This window comes from Hylobates moloch, unplaced genomic scaffold (genome assembly GCF_009828535.3).
Source record: "Hylobates moloch isolate HMO894 unplaced genomic scaffold, HMol_V3 SCAFFOLD_19, whole genome shotgun sequence".
NCBI lineage: Eukaryota > Metazoa > Chordata > Mammalia > Primates > Hylobatidae > Hylobates > Hylobates moloch.
In genome coordinates this window covers 18,844,033-18,871,326 of record NW_026652294.1, presented here as the reverse complement: position 1 = coordinate 18,871,326, position 27,294 = coordinate 18,844,033, and the positions used below count along the sequence as shown (strand labels likewise).

At 43.8% G+C, this 27,294-nt stretch overlaps 1 protein-coding gene across 4 annotated transcripts in view; it reads right to left on the bottom strand.

The window, feature by feature from the left end:
- LARGE1 (LARGE xylosyl- and glucuronyltransferase 1) overlaps window positions 1–27,294 on the bottom strand; it is a 640,944-nt gene that overhangs the window by 343,530 nt on the left and 270,120 nt on the right. For all 4 annotated transcript variants that reach the window (XM_032139623.2, XM_032139621.2, XM_032139622.2 and 1 more), the window contains one exon: window positions 9,905–9,987. In XM_032139623.2, coding sequence (XP_031995514.1) covers window positions 9,905–9,987 — 83 coding nt within the window. The remainder of the gene's footprint in view (window positions 1–9,904; window positions 9,988–27,294) is intronic.

The window sequence follows — 27,294 nt, the reverse complement described above, 5'->3', positions numbered from 1 at the left end:
ACAAAAATAAATAAACAAATACATAAATAAATAAATTAGCTGGGCATGGTGGTGGGCGCCTGTAATTCCAGCTACTTGGGAGGCTGAGGCAGGAGGATTGCTTGAACCCAACAGGCGGAGGTTGCAGTGAGCTGAGATCGCACCATTGCACTCCAGCCTGGGCAACAGAGCAAGACTCTGTCTCGAAAAAAAAAAAAAAAAAAAAAAGAAGTGGAAGAAACTGAAATGGCCCATCAGTTGATGAATGGATAATACAATGGGGTATATTCATACAATGGAGTATTTCTGGGTAATTAAATTAAATGAAGAACTGATATATGCTACATCAGGGATGAACTTTGACAACATTCTGCCAAATGAAAAAAGCCAGCCCAGAAGACTAAATACTGTATGATTTCACTTCCATGAAATGTCCAGAACAGGCAAATCCAAAAAGACAGAAAGCAGATTAGTGGTTGGTATGGGATGGGAAGAGGAGGAAATCAGCAGTATTAGGGCTGGGGATTTCTTTTCAAGGTTATAAAAATGCTCTGATATTAAATACTGAAGATAGTTGCACAATTCTGTGAATTTACTAAACAACCACTAAATTGTACACTTTTAAAGAGCAAATTTTATCATATTGACTTATTCATCTCAGAGGAACAGATAAATATTGGAATGTTGGTCTGATCTGCGTGTTTGGGAGAGGGAAGGAGGCCTGCCCTGCTTCTGCTTCTGGGCTTCCTTCCCCAGGGGGATGTGCTAAGCAGTAAATAGTGTGCCCACATGGGAAACTCTGCAACTGTCCAGGCTGGCCTCTGACCGGGAGGTAAGTACAATTCATGGAGACATGAGAGCCCTATTTGTGGCCACAGTTGAAAGAACATCCTATACCTCTCTCAAGACTAACAGCAATAAAGGAGACTTATTTCATTCCTTATATGTGTGACTTCTGAGCCTTATTTCACATTTGGTTCCTAACTCAGGAAGGTAAGAAATAGTTTTAATGACAGAGCCCTGCAAATTCCAAAATCAGCCAAAGCCTATGAGTCTACATCCTATTCTCTTTTGTTCAAAGGGAGATTAGCAAGAGTTAGACAGATGTTAAGGACATATTTACACCAAAGAGAATTTCACCAACTGCAGATAATAAAAACTCATTCAGAGGAATAATTTTCTCAATATATGATTCAAGACTACTTAGTTTTATATTTGTATAACATCTAAAATAGTCTTTTATGCCAGCTACCAGTTATAAATACACTTGCGAGCATTGCCTGAGGCCCCTTAGAAAAAGCTTCTGCCTGGCCAGGCCAGCTTGGGTACACATCTTAATATAGAGTGGTCCCACATAGCATGCCTGGGTTACTGCAACCCATATATTGCTGCAGACATCAAGTGTGGTCCACAGACAGACCAGACCACAATTCTACACCAAAGAAGGAAGCAAGTGTGTGCTTCCTCTCTAGCAGAGCCTGCAGACTTCACTCTTAATGAGCAATGCTCCTGCTCCCTCTGGTTTCCTTAACTGCTCCCTTGTTCCAGGCTGAGATGCAATAAATATGGTACTACAAAGAGGCAAAGATGATTAAACCATTGCTTTCTTCCTGCCTTTCTTTCTTATTTTGTCAGGAATGTGCCACGGTCCCTCCAAGGCAATCTAGGACCTGTTTTCATTAAAATATACATGGACATTTGAGCTGAAATAATCTTTAATTATTAAGTTTACAATGCAATGGCAATCTTAGGAAAAGAAAGCACGTGTGACAGCAACTTGAATTCTCAGTGAATCTGTTGCACTTACAGATTTAATAGGACTCATTTTGGAAAATCACCACAGCCAGAATGAGAGTTTTTCAGTGAGTCCTTCATTTGAGAGTGGCCAAGTGCCTTTGATGACACGGGAAGATTCAAGGACAAGTCAATGCCATATCAGAAAAGCTTTCTAACACAGAAGAACAGAACAACTTTCAAGAAAAATCAAAAGGCCTTGTAATGCAGTAAAAGCAGCATGGATTCTAGGGGCTGGCAGAGTCCCGGTTGGAGACTGATTCACCTGTGACCTAGAACAAACTATTTAACTTCCCTGAGCCTTGGTTTCCTCATCTGTTTATGGAGATAATGGCACCAGGTAGGGATGACATTCAAATACAATAGCCCATGTGAAGCTTAACATCTGCACTATAAAAAGTAGTTCCTTTTGGTTTTAATATTTATGGGTATGAACAAATACCATTGATCTCTTACCTGTTCAAAGATATCACCTGCCTATGCTATTTTCTTAAGACTTAACTAGAAATACTGATGCCCAGGCCTTTAAAACTTGTATTGATTCTACACTTAACACCTCAAAAATACATACCTGGAAGGGGTGAGAATTGATAGAGGCAAAAGGCAGACAAATGCCTAGGCAGAAAGGAACAGGTCCCCAGTGAAATCCAACCTTCAAGCCAGAAACAGTCCTGGGTAAATTCTTGAACTGGATTGAAAACCCGCCTTCCTGTTTGGTGTGCTTGCCTCTAATTAATCCACATCCTTCACCTATTTTACACATACCTACCCTTTCCTAATTGGTTTTCTACACTATCATGCCCACCTTTGTGTGGTGTCTTTGCTTTAACCTCTTTTGCATAGTCACAAACTAATCAGCATGCACTTCCTATTCTGAGCCCATAAGAAGCCTTGAGCTCAGCTATATTGGGAACTCTCCTGCCTTTGAGTAGGGGGACCACCCCACATTCTCTCCCCACTAAAAGCTGTTTCATCACTCAATAAAACTTCCCATCTTGCTCATTCTTTGAGTGTCTGTGTGCCTAATTCTTCCTGGTCACGAGACAAGAACCCAGACCTAGCTGAGCTAAGGAACAAAAAATCCTGCATCAAAATGATTATGGAGATCACAACGTCTACACTATCACCCAGAATGAAAATTAAAAGTAAAAGTAAGAATAATGAGACCAGGCACAGTGGCTCACACCTGTCATCCCAGCACTCTGGGAGGCTAAGGCAGGCAGATCACTTGAAGTCAGGAGTTCGAGACCAGCCTGGCCAACATGGCAAAACCCTGTCTCTACTAAAAATACAAAAATTAGCCAGGTGTGGTGGCAGGCACCTGTAATCCTAGATAGTTGGGAGGTTGAGGAAGGAGAATTGCTTGAACCTGGGAGGCGGAGTTTGCAGTGAGCCGAGGTTGCGCCACTGCCTTCCAGCCTGGGTGACAGAGTGAGACTCTGTCTCAGAAAAAAAAAAAAAAAAGAAAAGAAAAAAGAAGCATGACACTAAAAATGATAACTTCTTTTTGTTGAGAAGCTCAGATTCTGAAGCTAGATTGCCTGGTTTCCAACTAGGCTCTGCCCATCTTCTCACTGAGACCTTGAGCCACGACTTACCATCTTGTTCCTTAGTTTAACTCTGAGTAAGACAGGCATCATAATAGTGCTTACCTCCTGAAGGCATATGAGGAATCAATGCATTAGTATCTGGAAAACACTTGGAACAGACCCTGATACAGAGCAAGAGCTACATTTGTTATTTGTTAAATAAATAAAATACAGACAAGTATTACATGGAGCCTATCTTCCCATATTCAAAACGGGGCTCTAAGGCAGGTTGAGAAACAAGCCAAAGCTCCAAGATGTAGAGGCACATGCTTAGGGTCACCCAGCTCAGGCCTGGTAGGAGCAGAACCACAACCTAGGCCTGCTTCTTTGTTTTATTCAAATCCTATGCACAACTCAGACAGTTCTACAATGAATTCAAGCCTGAATAAGGGATAAGACAATTAAAGGCAGATACTGGTCACAAATATGCTCTTTTATTCACCATGTCCTTCAGGGGCACAAGTGAAGTTTAAAAAAACAAAACCAAAAACAACTACTTGATATGCAAAGTAAGGCAAATAACCCAGCTTCATTCTGCCAACAGGGCTGTAGAGTGTGAGAGTAAGTAGATCATGCTAGCAGACAAATATTAAATTTTTACAAGCTGATCCACCTTCCTGCCCAGGAGATAAAGCACTTAGTTGCTAAATAAATATTTCTTTTCTCTGATCCCTAAGAGTTTAGTTTCCTTGAAGAACAGCAATATTTCCCAGTTTATTTGCAACTGGGATTGGACTCACAGGCATTCCCCCCAATTTTCCTCTGAATATCCCGCTGTCTAGGTGATACAGACATGTATTGTGCTATCTACTGGGTAACAAACAAACCTTTGTCATTTATAATTTGTTTATATTTTTCTCATCCATCTTTCTTCTACACCATAGAGGCTGTATGGTGACACAACCAAAAATATATGTAACACTGAAAACAAAAACAAGATTACGCCCAGGCGCAGTGGCTCACATCTGTAACCCCAGCTCTTTGGGAAGCCGAGGCAGATGGATCATCTGAGGTCAGGAGTTCCAGACCAGCCAGGCTAACATGGTAAAATCCCATCTCCATTAAAAAAAATTAGCCAGGCGTGGTGGTGCATGCCTATAGTCCCAGCTATCAAGAGGCTGAGGCAGGAGAATCGCTTGAACCCAGGAGGTGGAGGTTTCAGTGAGCTGAGATTGCATCAACATCAGGCCACTGCACTCCAGCCTGGATGACAGGACAAGACTCTGTCTCAAAAAAAAAAAAACCAAGATGACCTTTATTTCTACCACCCAAACACAGCATGCAAAAGTCCTATTTCTTATGTATTTTCTGCTAGTCTGTATTTTGACCTTGTATATGTGTACATGTCACATATATGCATGTGTTTATATATTGAAATATATACTATGCATCCCATTTTAAATTATATTTTCATTTATTTTGTATAAGCATTGCTTCACGGTATGCCATACTTTTCAAAACTGAGTACATGGTTTACCATAAGAGAATGTTCCATTATTTATTCTGTTCTTAAGTATTATCCAATTTTATAATTATAAAGCAGTATTTTATAAAAGGTTTTTCTATTGTTAGGGCTCTCTTTTTAAGGGAGTCCCTAAGGTGATCATACTGGGTCAAGGTCTTCCCACATTGTATGAATTTCTCTCCAATAGGTCACAGCAATTGTCAGCGTTGGCATTAGTGTGCAAGTGTGCCTATATTACTCTTTTACTATCTTTTGAAGTATGTCATCAAGTGTATGGCAGAAATAAAATTGATTTGATGTAACAAAGCAAGCCTTAAATGAAAATTTGCTAAAAATCTTGTCTGGAAAATAAATCTAATGACTGTAATTAACAGTGAAAGCCAAAAGAAGCATCTTGCACCACTATTATTATATTATTATTAACATTAGTAAGGTACTTCATTTGTCAATGTATTTTATAACCATGTATTAGTCAATCCCCATAATGTGCTTGGGAAGCAATGAAGCTATTTATAGGTGGACTTTCTGAGCCGGAAGTCTTTCAAAAGTCCTTTTGTCTTGATATCTCAACTCATCACCAGCATATCAATTCACAAAATCATTCCCATTTGTATAATTTCAGGGATGACAGGAACTTCTGTGGTAATTTGGTCCAAGGTGGTCAGTAGTCATTAAAATGGTGTATGGTAAATGCACCTGACAGCAATAACTTAAGCATACCCTGAGAATGACCCTGTTTGACAGACATACCTGAATGTGTGTTCTGAACTGGAGAATCCAGGAGAGGCCAACCTGGAGATTCATTGCCTGTCTATAAGAAACATCTGAGCTCCCAAACTGTCCCATGGAATACAGGCCATACAGGGAATTGAGGCCCTGAGTTTTGGGGTGATTGAAGTGGTGCTACTTGGCAACCTCCTGGTGCCACCCCCATGGAGGTTGTTAGGGAAAGGGTGCTGGTATGGTTAGGCTTTGTGTCCCCACCTACATCTCATTTCGAATTGTAATCCCTATAATCTCCATAATCCCCATGTGTCAGGGGAGAGACCCGGTGGAGGTTACTGAATTATGGGGGTGGTTTCCCCCATGCTGTTCTCATGATAGTGAGTGAGTGAACTCTCACCAGATCTGATGGCTTTCTAGGGGGATCTTCCCCCTTCACTCAGCACTTCTCCTTCCTGCCATCTTGTGAAGAAGATGCCTTGCTCCCCCTTCACCTTCCGCCATGATTGTAAGTTTCCTGAGGCTTCCCCAGCCATGCTAAGCTGTGAGTCGATTAAACCCCTTTCCTTTATAAATTACCCAGTCTCAAGCAGTTCTTTATAGTAGTATGAAAATGGACTAATACAGGTGCTAAGTGAAAATGTTGTATAAACTACATGCCTTTCATAAGTAGTTGCAGTTTTCCTGCCCAGCCTGCTGCCACTGGGTCCTGGGGTTCTCCTGATCAGCCTGTTGCCACTGGGCTGTACGTAAGGCAGATCTGTCCAGACCGCTGCCACTGGAACCTCTCCCCATATATGTAAGTCCCCAGTTAAACCCAATGTCTCATTTGCTGGCCCTGGGTCTCTTCTTTGGCCTCCTGAATCTGGTGTCATGCCCACTGGAGCAGACAGGGGCTCAGCAGAAACAAATGGGATGCAGAATTTTCATAGCACATACTAAGGATTTGCTTTCTTCTCAAGTCCTCACGCCGCCTTAAAAGTATGACATGCCATCAGCAGCTAATAATACGACTACTGCTATTTTTTAATTTAACATCTTTGTGCTGCACAGTTACTGTAGGAGTAAAAGTTTATACCCAACAGGATTCTTAAAATTTCAACAACTATTAGATTATTTGATTTGCAGCTAAGGCAACAAGAATAAAATTTATACACAACACCAGAGGTTTTTATGACCTTTAACTTTGCCATAATTGAGAAATAGCGTAATTGAATACCTGTAATTACGCAAAGGCCCTTTTCTAGAAAGTGGGCTTTAAAAAAAAAAAAAAAAAATCAGGGAGGGACCTGATACATCATGGCAACAAGCAGTAAAAGGCTGAAGACCACTCATCTAATTCAATGCTTAGTGTACAAAATGCCTGATTTTCATCCTCTACGACAGGATGAAGGCTGTAGTACTGAAAGGAGCCTTCAAAACTGCAGAGAAACAGTAACAGTGTGGAAAGGGCATCTCACCTCAGGTCAGAAGACAGTAGGTCAAGCCCCATTTGGCCATTCTTTATTTGGTGTTTCCATTTCTTCTTCAAATATACAACTGAAATCATAATTCCAACTGGACAGCGCTACGAGGAAGAACTGACAGCCTCTACAGTGAACTATTATCTATTTGTTGATTGCTTACTTCTCCTATCCACTTCTCCATTCAGGGTGGGCAGTGAATTTGACGCTTGCTAACTTGCCAGCTTGCTGCAGGCACATAAGTGGCCCAGCGGAAGAACCGTACAGGTCAGCCCAGTAGAAACAACTGAACTAATAAGTAAATGTTTTAGACCATTAAGTTTTAGGGTGAACTGACACACACCAAAAGTTAACTGATTAAAAAAAAAAAAACCTAAAGTCTAAAGAGTTAAAATGGCTGGGGGCAGTGGCTCACACCTGTAATCCCAGCACTTTGGGAGGCTGAGGTGGGTGGATCACCTGAGGTCAGGAGTTCGGGACCAGCTTGGCCAACATGGAGAAACCCCGTCTCTACTAAAAATACAAAAATTAGGTGGGTGTGGTGGCGGGTGCCTAACCCCAGCTACTTGGCCGGCTGAGACAGGAGAATTGCTGGAATCCAGGAGGCGGAGGTTGCAGTGAGCCAAGATCATACCACTGCACCCTAGCCTTGGCGACAAGAGTGAAACTCTATCTCAAAAAAAAATAAAAAAAAAAAATAAAAATAAGGTAAAATGACCTGCTAACAATCACTCAGCAATATAGTGTCATGAATGTGGAACTGAACTAAGTCTGGGCTGGATATATTAATTAACTGATTGAATACATATCTTCACGTTCTTTATTAATGAACTCCCCCAGATTGACTTGTCAAATAAGTAAACATTTATTGAGCATGTAATACGTGTCAGCTACTTTGCTAAGATACTAGGGACACAGAAAATGATGGCATGGGTTCTGTCTTCCAGAAAGCCCACATTCTGCTACAGCAGACCTGTCATGAATAGACATATAAAATATAACGTAATAAATCTAATGACAGAAAGACACACAGGGTATTGTGGACTGGTAGACGAGAAACCCCAACCCAGGCAGAAGGTTGGCTTCCTGTTAGAAAGGATGCTTATGTAAAGTCTTAAAGGCTAAGAGGGAGTTTGCCAAGGTGAGGGTGGGAGGAAATGGAGAAGGAGGGAGAAATGGGTAGACAGGGCAGCATAACGAGACACAACAGGCCGGACACGCTACGGGGGCGCTGGGGAGCTACAAGGAGGTCAGAGCTGCTGGAGTGCGAAGTCAAAGCAAAAAGAGGAGACAGAAAGCACTATGGGGATCAGCCTGGTCTTTGTGCCATGGTAAAAGGGTTTGATTTCCACCCCTTGACAAAGAGAAGCCGCTAAAAGATTTTGAGAAATCAGATGTGCCTGTTTGAAATGTCATTCTGGAATCACAGCAGATGATCTGAAGAGTAGAAACTGGGGAGGCAGGAAGGCCACATGAAGGTGAGAGGATAGGTGGCCCTGAATGACATCAGTTGCAGTGGGGATGGAGAGAATGGGGAGAAAGTGAAAACTATCTCAGAGGGAGAATCGCAAAGCACTGACTGCAGATGGGCTTGTTGGAAGACAGAGAGAAGGTAGAACCAATGACAAATCCCAGTTCCTTGCAGGGTTGGTAGGTCTTGAAGCCCACCATTGCTCCCATCTTTGTTTATGCCACTGACGGATTCAGGTGCAGCATTTTACAATGATCTCTGTTCAGTCGACCTCTGCAAACTTTTCACCACTATTCCTACTATGGAGAGCCTCCTGGATCCTGACTCATCCACCCAATAGGTTTCCATGCTGTTGGCTACAGCTGTGGATAAGCTTCATCCAAACCCTTGGCAAGAGTGTTAAAGCCGAGCCAAGGGCACTGGCTGGAACCGTGAACGCCATTCTGGATAGGACCCTGGGTATGTCTAGATGCCAAACAAAATAGTGAGGAACAGAAGAAAAGTTCTATGAGAAAGCAGAAGCCAATGCTGGAAGTGTCACATGGAGAAGCGATGAGCATCCAGAGGCATTATCACTTCCAGGCAGAAGAAGCAACAATCCTTAGGATGATGGTTCCCATGGGGGGTCCATGAGAGTCAATGGAGATCATCCACAGGTTGGGAAATAGTTTAATTAAGGCAGGACTTTTTTACAGTCAGAAATGCCCAAAAGTGGGACAGCCCATGCCAGAACAGAGGAAGCAACCTGTCTATAAGAAAACACCACCGACTAGGTGGATAAAACAAGAGACATTTATTTTCCCACCATCTATGAGGCTGGAAGTCCAAGATCTTTTGAGGCCGCTCTCTTGACTTGCAGATGGCCTCCCTCTCAATGTATGTTCTTATGGTCTGTGTTTGGCACATGTCTGTATCCTAATCTCCTTTTTTTTAAAGGACATCTGTCATATTAGATTAGGGCCTACTCTAATGACCCCATTTTAATCTAATTAAAGATCCTATCTCCAAATACAGTCATATTCTCAGGTACCAGGAATGTGGGCCTCAACATAAGAATTGTGGTGGACATAACTCAATCCATAACACAACCTACCGACAAGGATGTATAACAACTGAGATCTGGTTAATGCCAAGCAGGGGAAGCCGATAGAGAGACTGAAGCATCAGATTTGAGGTGTCCTTTAAGACTGCAGCATTAGGTCTGAGAGTTACAATTCTAAACATGGCAAGACAGCACCTAATCGTTGTCATTAAACATTGTTAACACAATCATCTCCTCAGGGTTTCAGACAAAAATTACATTTTTATGGCAGCTAGAATGATTGATGAGAAATTCTGCTCTTATTTAACCCTTCCCCAAGGAAATACACAGGCAGGCAGTGACAGACCTCAGCCCACACAGCACAGAAGTTGTTCTTACCTATGGAACAGGACAGATTTGACCAGGGTGACGACATCCCGGCTGGCATTGTATCCGGCGCAGACAATAGCAACGTGGATTGTCTGGGAAGAAAAGAAGACGGGGTGAGCAGTCAGACAGACGGAAGAGGGCCTTCCCGGTGCTTCAGATCACACTAGAAAGAAAAATTGCCCTGATTTCTTGTTGGCATCATTAGAAAACAAAGGACACTGTCTGCAGCTGTGGAAAATAACTCAAGACAGTTTTATTAAGGCCTTTTTAATCGGCTTATGGAGCTATTCTCATTTGGAAACCATTAAGGCTCCTTCCAATTACATTTTGGGGACAAGAGAGATGGTGATTGGCTCAAATAGGCAAACAGTGAGTCTCCTGTCCCCAAGCTGAGCAACAATGACGACTGGTTAAACAGAGAGGAAAGAAATACATCTTGAAAGTATGAACCAACAATCAGGGATCTCAGACTAAGAAGTTATGGCTCAGAGAGCTTGTGAAATGTTCCCACAAGATGTGTTGGGTTAGGGTCAACCTAATAAAAGGGCCAAAGGGGACACATGAACACCTCCGCACCCCATCTGGGATACAGTTCAAAGAACGGAAGACTGGCAGAATTGAAGGGAACCCAAGGGGTTATCTCAACTAAGTAGCCAGGAGCATGGGCCTCAGACATGAATCCTTGAACTCAGCGTGACCCTGGGAGAGCTGCAGGGTCCACTAACTCACTGCCACTTAAGCGTCATGACATGTGTCTTGCAGGATGGTGCTAAGGAGTGAGGGAACAATGCCAAGAGGGGAATATGCTGCCCACCACACTACATTCCAATGATACCAGAAAAGGTCCTCCAGAGCTGGGCTTCCCAAATGGAGTGCCCAGGCACCTTAGTGTGCCATGATTGAATTACAGGTGACAAATATACTCCTCTGTTTATGCCCTCTAAGCTACTGGGCGGGGCTGGCATCCTCAGGCAACTTTTCTATTTCCCTCCTGCATCACAGCAGTTATCATTTTCTATGTGTGGCACAACTTGAAAAAGATCGGAAAGCACCACTCTAGGGCATCCCCGACAGGACATCCTTATCCAGCCTCGGGAAGAATGGAGAGTTCACACTTCCGGATTTTGTCCTTTCTACTGAAGCACAGCCTTCCTTGAATGGAAACCTGCCTCTTAACACCCACTCCAGTTGCATTCTGTCCTGGACGTATTGCAGAACAATGACGTTTCCTCCAGCACTCGATACTTCCATTAAAGGAGGGCACCTGAGAGATGCCTTTTCTTTTCCAGAACTCCTCACAGCCCTTGCTCCCATGACATGGGCTTCCAGACACCTTGTTATCCCAACCAGCCATGTCAAAATGCAGTTCTGATATCTGGGTCCATCCCATGTAGGGTGATGTGACAATGTCCTCTGGTTCCCAGGCCTCCTTCATCACCTCACTTTCTTGCATCAGCACGGGAGGCTCGGCCATCAGGGATGAACCATCCCACACCCTCAAATCCACATCCATGACCCATTTAGCCCCAATGACCTTCACCCCACCTTGGACACCTATTCCCAGTACGAGAAACTTGACCTTGGCTTCATATAGAATCTAATTTTCTCAGAAATCCTACAATTACGGGCTTGCCACATGAGTAGGACTCTCAGAGCCTCACATCACTCTACCGCTCCTCTTCCCCTATGGAGGGTCCCTTTGCCCTTGACTGTCAGGCTCCATGCCGGCCCCCACCAGGGCTCATCTGAATCATCACCCCACTCTGCTCTCAGCTCCCGTATGCACCCTACCCCCACACTCAAAATGCAAATCCCCAACCCAGATGGGTGCTATGGTCTCAACCTCTGCTCTTATACCTGCTCCCAAGAAGAAAGAGGAGGGGAGATGCAAGACAGGAATGAGAAGCATCATGAAAGCCAGTATGTAGTGAGCAAATGATGACATTCCAGGCACTGTGCTTAATAGTACCAGATTTCAGGCTCACAGTTGTATGAGACAGGTACAGTATTATCATTTTAGTATCGCAGATCAGGAAACTCAGGCTTAGAGAATTGGGATTTGAATTCTGGAACAGACTGTTTTTGCCTTTTTTTTTTTTTTTTGAGACAGAGTCTCACTCTGTCACCCAGGCTGGAATGAAGTGGCGCAATCTCAGCTCACTGCAACCTCTGCCCCCCAGGTTCAAGTGATTCTCCTGCCTCGGCCTTCTGAGTAGCTAGGATTACAAGCACCCACCACTACACCCAGGTAATTTTTGTATTTTTAGTAGAGCTGGGTTTTTACCATGTTGGTCAGGCTGGTCTCAAACTCTTGAACTCAAGTGATCCACTCACCTTGGCCTCCCGAAGTGCTGGGATTACAGGCATAAGCCATCGCACCCTGCCTGGAACAGATTCTTAACCCTGGTGGTACATCAGAAACACTTGAAAGATTTTTAAGATATACTCTGTGCCCCAGGCCCTGCGTCCCTCAGACCAATAATTCAGTCTCTGATGCCCAGGATCTTCAAATGCTCTACTGGAAGGCAGTAGTTCTCAACCAGGGACATATTCATCTCCCTGTCCTCCAACCCTTAGGACATCTGCAATGCCTAGAGACAGTCTTGGCTGTCACTACTTGGTGGGTCTGGGGTGGGGGGCAGGGGGATGCTACTGGCATCTGTGAGTAGAGGCCAGGGATGCTGCTCAGCATCCCACAATGCACAAGACAGCCCCAAAACAAAGACCTATCCTGCCCCAAAGGTCAAGAGCACTGCTGTTAGAAAACCCTGGATGAGGGATGAGGGAGCAAAATGAAGCAAAATGAAGTGATGTCAGATCCCTCTGGGTTTTCTGGTACCTTTTTTTCAGGCTAATTTACGCATATTTTAATTTCTCCACCTGTAAAAGAAAGACACCATTGCTTATCTCTGGATGATATCTGTAAAAGACTCAGGATGAAAGATTATAATGCAGATGTAACTGTCACCATTTCAATCATGAGGGAAATGAATAGGAAAACGCCTGCACATGGAAGACACAACTGGGAAGGGGATGAGAATGGAGAAAAACACGCTGAATCAGGCTCTTCGGAATCGCAAATATTTAAACATACAGCCTCAGAGATATCAAACTTTGTCTTGGCTTCAGGGTTCAGGGACTTTTTAAAATGGGCCCATTAAATGTAAGCACAAGCATGCACATTCTCAAACATTTTACATAATTTTCCAATCTCTTTAGTTTCATCGAATACACCTGCCACCATGAATAAATGCATCATCTGGAGGCGTAGCAGCAGGGCCCTGCTCCCCGGGAAAGCAGAAAATCAGAGTGGCATCAACTATGCTCTTAGAGGAGTTTTGGGTGGTCCAAAATTTGGGGTTACAGAAGTGAACCATGAGTGGGGCAGGGGTTGGAGTAGGAATGGGGACGGGAGGGAGAAAGATAAATGATCCTTGAAAGAATGGGGTCACAAAAATGGTTTTGTCATGTGACTTTAGGGCTTGAAGCTATTAAGTTCAGTTTTTAAGTTTCTTGGTGTGGTAGATTAAAAATGGTCACAACTACTCAATATCCCTCCTCTCAAAGGGTGGGGTCTTGGCTCATGCCTGTGGCTCACTTTGGGAGGCCAAGGTGGGCGGATCATCTGAGGTCAAGAGTTCAAGACCAGCCTGGCCGACATGGTGGCACACACCATCACTGCAGGCTAATTTTGCTGGGTGCGGTAACTCATGCCTGTAATCCCAGCACTTTGGGAGGCCGAGGCGGGCGGATCACCCGAGGTCAGGAGTTCGAGACCAGCCTGGCTAACACGGTGAAACCCTGTTTCTACTAAAAATACAAAAAATTAGCCGGGCGTGGTGGCACGTGCCTATAATCCCAGCTACTCAGGAGGCTGAGGCAGGAGAATCGCTTGAACCTGGGAGGTGGAGGTTGCAGTGAGCCGAGATCTCGCTACTGCACTCCAGCTTGGGCAACAAGAGCAAAACTCTGTCTCAAAAAAGCCCCCTAAAAAACCAAAAACCAAAAACCAAACAAACAAACCAAAGGGTGGGATCTGAATGTCAGAATCAGTGACCACTAGTCCTTGTACTAGGCCTTCCTGTCTATACCTGCAATTACAGTCATGCTTTGCTTAACAACACAGATAACTTCTGAGTAGCCTATCATCGTCAGGTGACTTTGTCTTCCGAGCAACTTTAGAGTCCACTTACACAACCCTAGATGGTATAGCCTACAACACACATAGGCTATATAGCAGAGTCTACTGCTTCTAGGCTACAAACCTGTATACATGATACTACACTGAATCCTGTAGACAACTGTAACACGATGGTGAGTATTTCTATCTCTTAACATAGAAAAGGTACAGTAAAAATATAATATGAGAAAAAAATGGTACACCTGTATAGGGTACTCATCATGATTACAGTTCACAGAAATGGAAGTAGCTCTGGGTGAGTCAGTGAGTGAGTGGTCAAAGAATGTGAAGGCCTAGGACATTATAGTACACTACTGTGTACACTTAGTTTATAAACACAGTACACTTAGACTATACTAAATTTATAAAAAATATTTTTCTTCGATAATAAATTAAACAGCTTACTGGAACTTTTTTCCTTTACAAATTTAACAATTATTTTAACTATCTCTCTCTTTTTTTTTTTTTTTTTTTTTTTTGAGATGGAGTCTCACTCTGTTGCCCAGGCTGGAGTGCAGTGGTGTGATCTCGGCTCACTGCAACTTCTGCTTCTCAGGTTCAAACGATTCTCCTGCCTCAGCCTCCCAAGTAGCTGGGACTACAGGCACCTGCCACCATGCCCGGCTAATTTTTTTGTATTTTTACTACAGACGGGGTTTCACCGTGTTGGCCAGGATGGTCTCGATCTCCTGATCTCGTGATCCACCCACCTCAGCCTCCCAAAGTGCTGGGATTACAGGCGTGAACCACTGCGCCCAACCATCTCTTTTTTTTAAAGAGATGGGGTCTTGCTATATTGTCCAGGTTAGAGTACAGTGGTTATCCACAGACATGATCACAGCACACGACAGCCTCGAACTCCTGGGCTCAAGCAATCTTCCCTCCCGTCTCAGCTTCCAGAGTAGCTGGGACTATAAGTGCACACCACTGTGCCTGGCTCTTAACTTTTTGATTCTTTTATAACAACACATAGTTTGAAACACAAACACATTGTACAGCTGTATGAAAACACTTTTTCTTTATATTCTTATTCTCTAAGTATTTTTCTATTTTAAAAATTTTATTTTTAACTTTTAAAACTTTTTTGTTAAAAACTAAGACACAAACACACACCTTAGCCTAGGCCTACACGGAGTCAGAGTCGTCAATATCACTGTCTTCCACCTCCTTACCTTGTCCCACTGGAAGGTCTTCAGGGGCATTAACACACAAGGAGCTGTCATCTCCTGTGATAGCAATGCCTTCTTTTTTTTTTTTTTTGAGACAGAGTCTTGCTCTGTCGCCCAGGCTGGAGTGCAGTGGTGCGATCTCGGCTCACTGCAAGCTCTGCCTCCCGGGTTCGTGCCATTCTCCTGCCTCAGCCTCCTGAGTAGCTGGGACTACAGGCGCCCGCCACCACACCTGGCTAATTTTTTTTTGTATTTTTAGTAGAGACGGGGTTTCACCGTGGTCTCGATCTCCTGACCTCGTGATCCACCCACCTCGGCCTTCCAAAGTGCTGGGATTACAGGCGTGAGCCATCGCGCCCGGCCGGCAAATGCCTTCTTAAATATCTCCTGAAGGACCTGTCTGAGGCTGTTTTATAGTTAACTTAAAAAAAAAAGTAGAAGGAATACACTAAAATAATGATAGTATGATAAATACATACACTGGTAACACAGCCATTTTTTATCTAGTATTATTATGTACTGTACATAATTGCGCTATAGTTTTATACAAATTGCAGTGCAGTAGGTTTGTTCACACCAACATCACCAAACACATGAGTGATGTATTGCACATGATGTTAAGATGGCTATGATGTCACTAGGCCATAGGAATTTTTAGCTCCATTATGATCTGATGGGAGCAGTGTGGTATATGCAGTCCACTGCTGACAGATATGTCATTATGCAACACGTGACTGTATAGACATAACACTCACGTTTCTCTATCACAAATTCCAGATGGAGGATGGAATGATGTTCTCATTTGCCCCTCCAACTCTCTCTACCCTTCTCCTAATTGTCCTGTGTCTGGAGAGTCTGGCCTTTTGTTTGCTTGTTTTTTTGAGACAGAGTCTCGATCTATCACCTAGGCTGGAATGCAGTGGTATGATCTCAGCTTTCTCCAACCTCTGTGTCCCAGGTTCAAGTGATTCTCTTGCCTCAGCTTCTCAAGTAGCTGGGACTACAGGCATGCCACCATCATGCCCAGCTAATTTTTGTATTTTTAGTAGAGATGGGGTTTGGCCATGTTGCCCAGGCTGGTCTTGAACTCCTGGCCTCATGTGATCCGCCCACCTCGGCCTCCCAAAGTGCTGAGATTACAGGCATGAGCCACTGTGCCTGGCCGAGTCTGACCTTTATAGACCAAGTTAAGTGGGCTCCTTTTGCCTCTGATTTCGGGTTGAGTTTGGTCATTGGGAGGCACCAGTGGGAGTCTCAGAGGTCAGATTTCCCTGGCTCCTGTCAGGGGCCCAATCCCACAGTTCTAGTACTTGCTGGGTTTCTTAACACCTTCCTGCCTCTGTGTTACCTCCCCTCAGCCCTGCCCACACCTCTTGGCCCCTCCTGGAATCATTTCAGCCCCTGAGCATGCAAGCTGTAACCTGCCAGGACCTGACCAACACTGAGGACCTTTCCTCAGCATCTCACTTGTCCTGTTGGCTGGAAAGAAAGCACAGAAGACTTTTAGGCATTCATAGTTACTTGCTGATTCCTAAAGGAAATGGCACCAATGTAAGAAACTTGAGAATTTATACATGTCATTTATACTTTTTAAAAGCTTTACAAACCTCTTGAGTAATGAACCATAAAAGCTCTTTCTAAGGCAACGCTAAGGCTTCCACTAATTAACTGTCATCCTAGACATGGTGCCCAGCATACTTTGAATCTTGCAGGCTGTACTTGATGATGCAGGTAAGGTAGTGCAGAAAGGTGAACTGGGTTCATTCCTGACCCCACTGGGGTCAAGGGATGACCTTTGTCTTACAACTTGCAGAAAAAATTCATAACATCGATGTTTTTAGAGTTGCCAGTGTTCCAGGACTGTTCTGGGCTTGGAGGAAATAAAGGTAAATTTTAAGGCAATCCCCATTCCCCAAAGCCAGGTGCGGAGGCAATGCGATAGCTAACCAGGAGATCCCACAGGAGAATGAGAGGGCTCCTACGATGGCAAGCTCAGTGTCTTTGCATCCCAGAGTGGCCAGCATCACCCAGATAAGAGACGATGCAGGGAGAGCATCTTGGAGGAGAAGGCATTTCAGTGACCACACAAGAGCAACTGGTGATATTAGGGCCAGCCTGGACTTGTGACTGTGCTTGCCAGGCTCCATAAAAACCTGAAAAATAAAGTTCTCCATGCTCTGCCTCCCAGCAGGAAAGAATCCCCAGGGGGGCAGTTTTTCACAGATAAATATGGGGAAAAAAATCATCGTCCCAAAAGAAATTCACACCAAACTAAGGGATGCCAGGCAAGCTGTGGCCCTGGCAGAAGTCTTCAACACCCTGTCAGCCCTGCTTCTCTTGCCCACAGGGCCTGGTGCTCCCTTCAGGCCATTCTGCCTGGGGGCACGATTCAGTTAAGCATCTCCTATCAGAGAGACTGAGGGAGTGACAGGCGAAACCCATTTCAACTTGGGCATCAGGTGTGCTATGGAAAGACAGGCTCAGCCCAGATTCTGGATGGCAGCTGCAGATTTTTGGTGGGCTTGAGGGGGATAGGCAAGACCTCCCAGAGGACAGATGCTCTGACAGCTGGGGAGAAGCAAACAGCTGGGGTCAGACAGGCAGCAGTGAGGGTCACAGACAGGGGCAATGTAGTGTGAAAATCCTGCAACAAGAGTAGAGAGACCTCGATTGGAGCTACAACCTAAAGCTAAGTGGCCGTGTGACCTTGGAAGAGTTATTTAGTGTCCCTGAGCTTCACTCGCCGCATCCATAAAATGGAGATAAAAATAGCTACCCATTGGGTTGTGTGAGGATCAAACAAATGAGTGCAAGAAAGTGCCCCTAACAAATCAATGCTTATTAATGTTTCCTGAATGAATAAACAGCACAAGACACTGTTCAGAGTCCTCCTGCTCTGACTTCATCATCTGTATAATGGGGGACATAATCTTAAAGGGCTTGTCAAGGACAGGGAGTATGTGGCTCTCCAACTCCAGTATGCATGAGAATCACCTGGAGGGGCTTGTTAAAACAGAGTGTGGGCTCCTCCCCAGTTTCTGATCCAGGATCTCTGGAGTGGAGCCTGAGAATAGTCTGCATCCAGGCGACGCTGCTGCTGCCGGCCCAGGGACCACACTTTGAGAACCACTGCTCTAGCAGAAGCACTTGGAAAAGACTCTATAGTGAAAACTCAACAGATGTTAACTGTGATTATTCTGAGAGAGTACGAGGGTGTGCAAATAATCTATTTCCAATTCCTCTCGAGGAGAGAGCACCACTTTTCTTCACTTGGAAAAGACAAGGAAAGGCTGCGTTCTTCTTTCAGCTACCACCACATGTCCCAAGGCCTTGGAATTTGTTACTCTTTCAGGGTGAGAAAAAATGGAAAGAGATGAGAATGGGTACAGGCTTCTACTGCAAAAAAAATTTAAAAATAATAATAATAATAAAAAAGCCCTGGAAATCCAGAGAGCTGGATGCTGGTTCCAGTTTGTAATGGCAGACAGACCTGACAGCAATAACCCAGGCAATTCCTGAGAACGACCCTATGATCCAAGAAGGATGTGTGTTTGGAGTTCTGAGCTAAGAATCCCGGGCCAAGTGCGGTGGCTCACGCCTGTAATCCCAGCACTTTGGGAGGCTGAGGCGGGTGGATCACAGGTCAGACCAGCCTGGCCAACGTGGAGAAACCGTTTCTACTAAAAAAATACAAAAATTAGCCAGGCGCAGTGGCGGGCACCTGTAATCCCAGCTACTCGGGAAGCTGAGGCAGGAGAATCACTTGAACCCGGGAGGTGGAGGCTGCAGTGAGCCGGGATCGCGCCACTGCACTCTAGCCTGGGTGACAGAGCAAGACTCCATCTCCAAAAAAAAAAAAGAATCCCGGAGGGGCCAATGTGGAGATTCACTCCTTATCTATGAAGGAACCTGAATGCCTGGCCCATTCCCTGGAATGCAGACTGTACAAGGGATCGAGGCCCTTTATTTTTGGTTAAGTGATGGTTGCTAGGTGGAGACTGCTAAGTGAAAACACGGTATCAACTGCATGCTTTTTACAAATGGTAGCAGTTCTACTGTTCAGCCTGTGGTCACTGGTCCACCCCTGTATGTAAGTTCTTCATAAACCCTGTCTCCTTCACTGGCTCTGAGTCTCTTCTTCAACCTCTCAGACACAGTGTTGTCCTTACTGGAGTCAACAGGGGTCCAGTATGACAGTGGTGCCAGCTAAGTGATTCGGGGCAAATTATCTAACCTCTCAGATCCTCAGCCACTGCCTCTGTCAAACAAGGGATTTAGAATTTCTATACAGCTTTTTCCTAAAATCCAGGTTTTTCCTAAATTCAAGCTGAAGAAGGTGAGACACAGAGTGGTTAAGTAACTTGCCCAAGGTCCGAGGGCTCAGCTAGTCCGTCACAAAGTGATGGGTTGAATTCAGGGTCCTGCTTTTAAGCCCGCAGTAATGGCCTCAATAAAACATGTATGTACCTATTAACATTTTTAAAACATATGGCGAATGTACCCTCTCAAATCGTGTTACAAACCTCCAGGATTTGGGACACCACTGATCTAAATCTGTCCACTCTAAATGCTGAACCATGGGTGCAAAGACAAAGTTATTTAAACTATGCAGAAAACAGAAGTAGATGCACCTCCTGGCTTTGTAAGCCAAGCCTTCAGGGCTCAGCGAGGGAACAGGTGTGACCACATGCGTTCCAGGGCCTGGTGTGAGAACAAGGAGTCTCTTGGTGTCCCCTCCATGGACAAGGCACATAAATGGATGACGAATGAACCATCCAGGATTTTCTATCCTGCATATCCCAGCCTGCTTTAGGATTGACTTTCTTGTGCTATAAAGAGGATAGCCGCCTGAGAAATCAGACACCCAAATTTTACACAGAAAACATTAAAGGATGAGACCGATTTTGAGGTAGGTCAAGAGAAGTGTAATCAATACAGGGAGACCATGTCTGGGGTAGGTGGGTTATCTAACAACAGCCCAATACTGATCCATCATGGGGGCCTCTGGAAGACTGGCCTGGTCCAAAAAGTCCACACGCATTAGCCAGACAATCACTCAACAATGATCAGTGTAGCGCCATGCTATGGTCATACTGGATGACTCATCAAGCTTTCTTGCTTTTAGAATGTGCCTTCATTCTAGATTGCTCTGACCCTTCACCTCACCTATCAAACTCTTCCCCACATTTCAAGACATAACTCCACCTCTTGGGACCTCAGTTTCCTCATCTATAAAGAGGAGTAACAAACATGTCAACTATTTATTTTAGAGACAGGGTCTTGCTCTGTCACCCAGGCTGGAGTGCAGTGGCATAATCATGGCTCACTGCAGCCTCAAACTCCTGGGCTCAAGCGATCCTCTCACCTCAGCTTCCCAAGTAGCTGGGATTACAGGTGTTCTCCACCATGCCCAGCTAAATTTTGTATTTTTTTTTGAGAGATGGGGTCTTGCTATGTTGCCCAGGATGGTCTTGAACTCCTGTGCTCAAGCAATCCTTCCACTTTGGCCTCCTAAGGTGCTGGGATTACAGGCATGAGCCGCCATGCCCAGCCCCATGTCAACTAACTGTTGAGCAAATTAACTGAGATGACTCGCATAAAGGGCTTAGAGCCTGGTACCTTGTAAGTAATGGGTATGTATTGGCAATCGCCAATAATAATAACAATTATAGTTTACTGTAAGCTGAAGGTTCTACATTTAAGGTCTGAGCCCCAAATTTCCTCAAATGTCAGGCATCAAGTTCTTTTCTTCTTCTCTCACTCTTTCTTCGACCTTCGAGTAAGGTTGGGATAGTATTTTTCCCATCATTGAAAAGAAGGTCTTCAAAGTGCCCAATTCCCTCTGTTCTGTCAAATGCTGACACTGCCTGTCACCTCTCCCCAGATAACAGGGTAAAAGACACAGGAATGAGGAGTTGAGACACCTGACTCATCATCTGGGCTGTGGCTGCAACTTTGTAACCTTAGGCAAGACTCTTTCATCATTTTTAAAATGAGAGAGTTGCATCTTTATTTGTTGTTGTTATTCGCAGTGGCACAATTTCTAAAATAAGTTTTACAAGAAAGCAGAATATGCAACAAGAGAAGGCCACTCTGAGGCCAGCACAGACAGGGGGCTAGCACAAATACGGTCTCTTGCCTTGGCCATGGTGTGGTAGCCAGCCTCCAAGACTGTCTCCAAAGATCCCTTCCCCCTGGTTTTCATGCCCTGTGTAGCCTCTCCTATACTGTGACAGAGCTGGGCTGTATGACCAATGGAATTCAACAGAAGCAATGGTATACAACATCCGAGGCTAGATTATAAAAGTAGTTGTAGATTTTAACTTCTACTCCATTTAAACTGCTTACTCTGGGAAAAGCTAGCTGCTATGTTATGAGAACACTTGAACAGTCCTAAGGAAATGAGAACTCCAATCATGTCAGTAAACTATATGGATACAGAATCTTCAGCCCCAGTAAAGCCTTCAGATGACTGCAACCCCTGATTGTCATCTTAATTGTAATCTCTTTAAAGGTTGAGAGTCATAATCCCCAACCAAGCTGCTCCCAGATTCCTAATTTTCAGAAACTGTATGAGATAATAAATGCTTGACATTTTAAGTTGATAAGTTTTGAGGGTACCTGGCTGTGTAGCAATAAATAACTAATATATACAGGGAGGGTAGCTAAGGCGCCCTGAAAATCACTGCACGAGACATTACCACCAGGTTCCTTCCAGCTATAACATCCCCCAATTTCAGGGCCTGAAATTTAAAGAAGACATTTTTATTTTTGTGGATTTACATCCTTAAAGAAGCCCCAAAGAAGGCATACGAAGCTAATGAAATGTGTGTCTAAATGCTATGATAGTATCCTCCAACAGCAATGTGGGATATGGAAAGATAGCTGGCAAACCCCTTCACTGCTGGGTTATTATGTAAAGTCCATGAAGATACAATAAAAAAGGAAAGAAAAAGTGCATCAAAATACTGTAAGGTTAGTTAGGACCCAGAATATACAGGTGAGAAGCATCAAGTTTTATAAACATGTTGTCTCCAACAAAATGCAAACGCCCCATTAAGCTAATAAATCCATAGTCTGGAGAATAATTTAAAACATTCCAGGTTCTTTCAGAAGAACAGACAGATCTTTGCCTAAACTCACTGAGGAATGATTACCTCCTGGGGCTGCTAAAGCCCCCAGGGTGAAAGATGATCCCCATATAATGACTGGTAACCCTAAAGTCTGCAGAGGTGAGGCCCCTGTGAAGCACACAATAAGGATCTGGGTTCAGCAGCTGATGAGAGTCCGGGTCCCACAAGCTCTAATTCACAGAGCTTCAGTGCAATGGTTCAAAGAACAGGTTCTAGAATCAAACTGCCTAGGTTTAATCCCAAGCTCTACCTCTTTCTGGCTGTGTGACCCTGAAATAATTATGAAACCTTTCCTAGCAGTTTTCTAATCTTTCAAATGAAGATAAGTGTGTTGTGTGAATTACATGAGATATTTTATGTAAAGCTCTAGCATGATGTCTGGTACATTTCAAGGACTGATTAACTGTTATTACAATAATACATTACTACTGAGAAATGAAGTTCAAAGCAAGGAGCAGAAGGAAAAATGGGTATTTCCTTAAGGAGTGGTCTGACATCAGAGGATAACATTCATTCACTTTCCGTAATAACAATATCCATTGTGGCAGTTCTTAAGTACATCCACAAATTCCTAGATGTTACTCTCACTGAGAGATGGGTATGTGCTGAGTGGGCTTTTGTGACCATTTCAACTAACAGAATACACTATCAGCAGATGTGACATTGTGTGGCTTCTGAGGCCAGGTCATGGAAAGTGCTTCCTTTCTGTCTTGCTTACGGGAATACTTGTACTTAAAGCCTTTAGCTGCCATGTAAGCAGCTGACTGCCTAGAGCCGCCATGCTGTGAGGAAGCTCAAACTAGCCCATGCAGAGACCACATGAGGACCTGAGTCTAAAAGAAAGGGAGGCTGGGTCAGCACCCACTCTTCCAGCATTGTACTGTTCCAGCTCCAGCCACACACTAATGCCACCTGTATGAGGGACCTCATACCAGAACCATTCAGCTAAGTCCTTCTCAAATCTCTGACCCACAGAAACCATGAGAGGTAATAAAATAATTGGTGCTGTTTTAAATCATTTAAATGTTAGGTGATTTTTTCAGGTAGCAGTGGAGAAGTAGAATATTTATAATGAGTATATGCGACATTCATACATAGTTAGCTTCCCCTGCCTCCACCTCATTTCATCCTCACAATTGCACTGGGAAGAACATGTTATTATTTTCATTTTATAATGATGAAACAGACTCCCAAAAGGTAACTGAATTGTCTAAGGTCACAAGACTAATGAGTAGCAAAGGAAAGTCTCCTGTTCAGGAATTCTGATACCAGTTCCAGTGACTGTTTTTTCTTCTGTACAATAGCTGAGTCCCAGAATAGACCTGAACCGGAAAGGCAAGAAAAATACACATATCCATACACACATGTGCATGAGTGAAGATCAAAGGGGATCATTCTGCTCCAACTTCTGAGGCACACAGAGGCCAGGCCATCACTGAAACAGCACTGCACAGGCAACAGAAATATGCAAGAATAAGACAGGCAGCTATTTGAAAGACACATAATTACCAAATGATAAGAGGGCAAAGGGACTGATGAGGGCCCGTTGTTCCTATCACCAGATAGCTCAGCTGACAGCCTTGGCATATTGATAGAGGAGTTTTCAGAAATGCTTTCAGAGCCCAGAGAAGTTTCTGCAACACCCACAGATGGTGGCAGCATCTCTGGTTACGTGGCCCTGCACCGTGACAGGATGTCAAGATGAGCTTCAGCACTTGGAACCAAAAAGCGCTGTGATGAAGGGAGTTTCTATTTTGACTCTACTGACTGACATTTCTTGTCTGCCTCTATGGCTTTTTCGTTAAAATCCTTAAAGACACCAAATGAGGAAGACAGAGGAAGTGCACTGCTCACGGGTAGGAGGCCAGCACCTCGCAGAGAGTGTGCTTTGAAATAAGACTGCAGCAGGCCAAGACTTTTAAGTGCATCTAGTGGAGGTTCTGAACAGGACCAGGGGTTCCTCATAGAAGAATTCTATCAAAAATAACGTTTTAAGAATCTAAGAAGTTAACATGATCAGTAAACACAAAGAAAGAGAAGAAAAACAAAACCTAATTCTCAGGTGCAAAAGACTAGAAAATAAGTTATATTAAAAGTCAACATGGTAGTTCAGGCAGATACCCAGCTAGCTGCAGGAGATTTTTTTCATACCCCAGTGGCGGCTGGAATCCCAGTGAGACAGAACCGTTCACTCCCCTGGAAAGGGGGCTAAAGCCAGGGGGCCAAGTGGTCTCACTCAGCGGGTCTCACTCCCACGGAGCCCAGCAAGCTAAGAACCACTGGCTTGAAATTCTTCCCACCAGCACAGCAGTCTGAAGTCTACCTGGGATGATTGAGCATGGTGGAGAAAGGGGCGTCCGCCACACTGAGGCTTGAGTACGCGGTTTTCCCCTCACAGTGTTAACTCTGACTGTGCAGAATTCACCACAGCATGGCAAAGCACCTGGGGCCAGACTGTCTCTCTAGATTCCTCCTCACTGGGCAGGGCACCTCTGAAAGAAAGGCAGCAGCTCCAGTCAGGGGCTTACAGATAAAACTCCCATCTCCATGAGACAGAGCACCTGGGGCAAAAGGTGGCTGTGGGCACAGCTTCAGCAGACTTAAACATTCCTGCCTGCTGGCTCTGAAGAGAGCAGCAGATCTCCCAGCACAGCAACTCAAGCTCTGCTAAGGGACAGACTCCACCTCCTCAAGTGGGTCCCTGACTCCCGTGCCTCCTGATTGGGAGACACCTCAAACAGGAGAGCTCCGGCTGGCAACAGGTGGGTGCCCCTCTGGGACAAAGCTTCCAGAGGAAGGAGCAGGCAGCAATCTTTGCTGTTCTGAAGCCTCCACTGGTGACACCCAGGCAAACAGGGTATGGAGTGGACCTCCACCAAACTCCAGCAGACCTGCAGAAGAGAGGCCTGTTAGAAGGAAAACTAACAAACATAAAGCAATAACATCAACATCAACAAATAGGATGCCCACAAAAAAGGCCATCAGCCTCCAAGATCAAAGGTAGATAAATCTACGAAGATGAAGAAAAACCACTGCAAAAATGCTGAAAATAACAAAAACCAGAATGCCTCTTCTCCAAATGATCACAACTCCTCTCCAGCAATGGCACAAAACCAGATGGAGAATGAGTTTGACCAATTGACAGAAGTAGGCTTCAGAAGATGGGTAATAACAAACTCCTCTGAGCTAAAGGAGCATGTTCTAACCCAATGCAAGGAAGTGAAGAACATTGAAAAAAGTTACAGGAATTGCTAACTAGAATAACCAGTTTATAGAAGAATATCAATGACCTGATGGAACTGAAAAACATAGCACGAGAACTTCGTGAAGCATACACAAGTATCGATAGCTGAATCAATCAAGCAGAAGAAAGGATATCAGAGATTGAAGATCAACTTAATGAAATAAAGTGTGAAGACAAAATTAAAGGAAAAAAATGAAAAGTAATAAACAAAGCCTCCAAGAAATATGGGACTATGTGAAAAGACCAAACCTACATTTCATTGGTGTACCTGAAAGTGACGGGGAGAATGGAACCAAGTTGGAAAACACTCTTCAGGTTATTATCCAGGAGAACTTCCCCAACCTAGCAAGACAGGCCAACATTCAAATTCAGGAAATACAGAGAACACCACAAAGATACTCTTCCAGAAAGGCAATCCCAAGACACATAATTGTCAGATTCTCCAAGGCTGAAACAAAGGAAATAATGTAAAGAGCATCTAGAAAGAAAGGTCAGGTTACCTATGAAGGGAAGCCCATCACACTAACAGCAGATCAGTATGCCGAAACCCCACAAGCCAGAAGAGAATAGAGATCAATATTCAATATTCTTAAAGAAAAGAATTTTCAAACCAGAATTTCATAACCGGCCAAACTGTGTTTCATAAGCGAAGGAGAAATAAAATCCTTTACAGACAAGCAAATCCTCCTGAAGGATTTTGTCACCACTAGGCCTGCCTTACAAGAGCTTCTGAAGGAAGCACTAAATATGGAAAGGAAAAACTATTACCAGCCAATGCAAAAACATACCAAATTATAAAGATCAATGACATTATGAAGAAACTGCATCAACTAATGTGCAAAATAACCAGCTAGCATCATGATGACAGGATCAAATTCACACATAACAGTATTAACCTTAAATGTAAATGGGCTAAATGCCTCAGTTAAAAGACACAGACTGGCAAATTGGATAAAGAGTCAAGACCCATCAGTATGCTGTATTCAGGAGACCCATCTCACGTGCAAAGATACACATAAGCTCAAAATAAAGAAATGGAGGAATATTTACCAAGCCAATGGAAAATGGAAAGCAAAAAAAAAAAAAAAAAGAAGGAGATGCAATCCTATAAAATCCTCTGATAAAACAGACTTTAAATCAACAAAGATCAAAAGAGACAAAGAAGTGCATTACATAATGGTAAAGGGATCAAGGCAACATGAAGAGCTAACTATCCTAAATATATATGCACCCAATACTGGAGCACCCAGATTCATTAAGTTCTTAGATATCTACAAAGAGACATAGACTCCCACACAATAATAGTGGGAGACTTTAATACCCCATTGTCAGTATTAGACAGATCAATGAGCAGAAAATTAACAAGAATATTCAGGACTTGAACTCAGCTCTGGACCAAGCGGACTTAACAGATATCTACAGAACTCCCCACCCCAAATCAACAGAATATACATTCTTCCCAGCACCATAAAGCACTTATTCTGAAATCGACCACATAATTGGAAATAAAACACTCCTCAGCAAATGCAAAGAATGGAAATCATAACAAACAGTCTCAGATCACAGTGCAATCAAATTAGAACTCAGGATTAAGAAACTCACTCAAAACTGCACAGCTACATGGAAACTGAACAACATGCTCCTGAATGACTACTAGGTAAATAACAAAATCA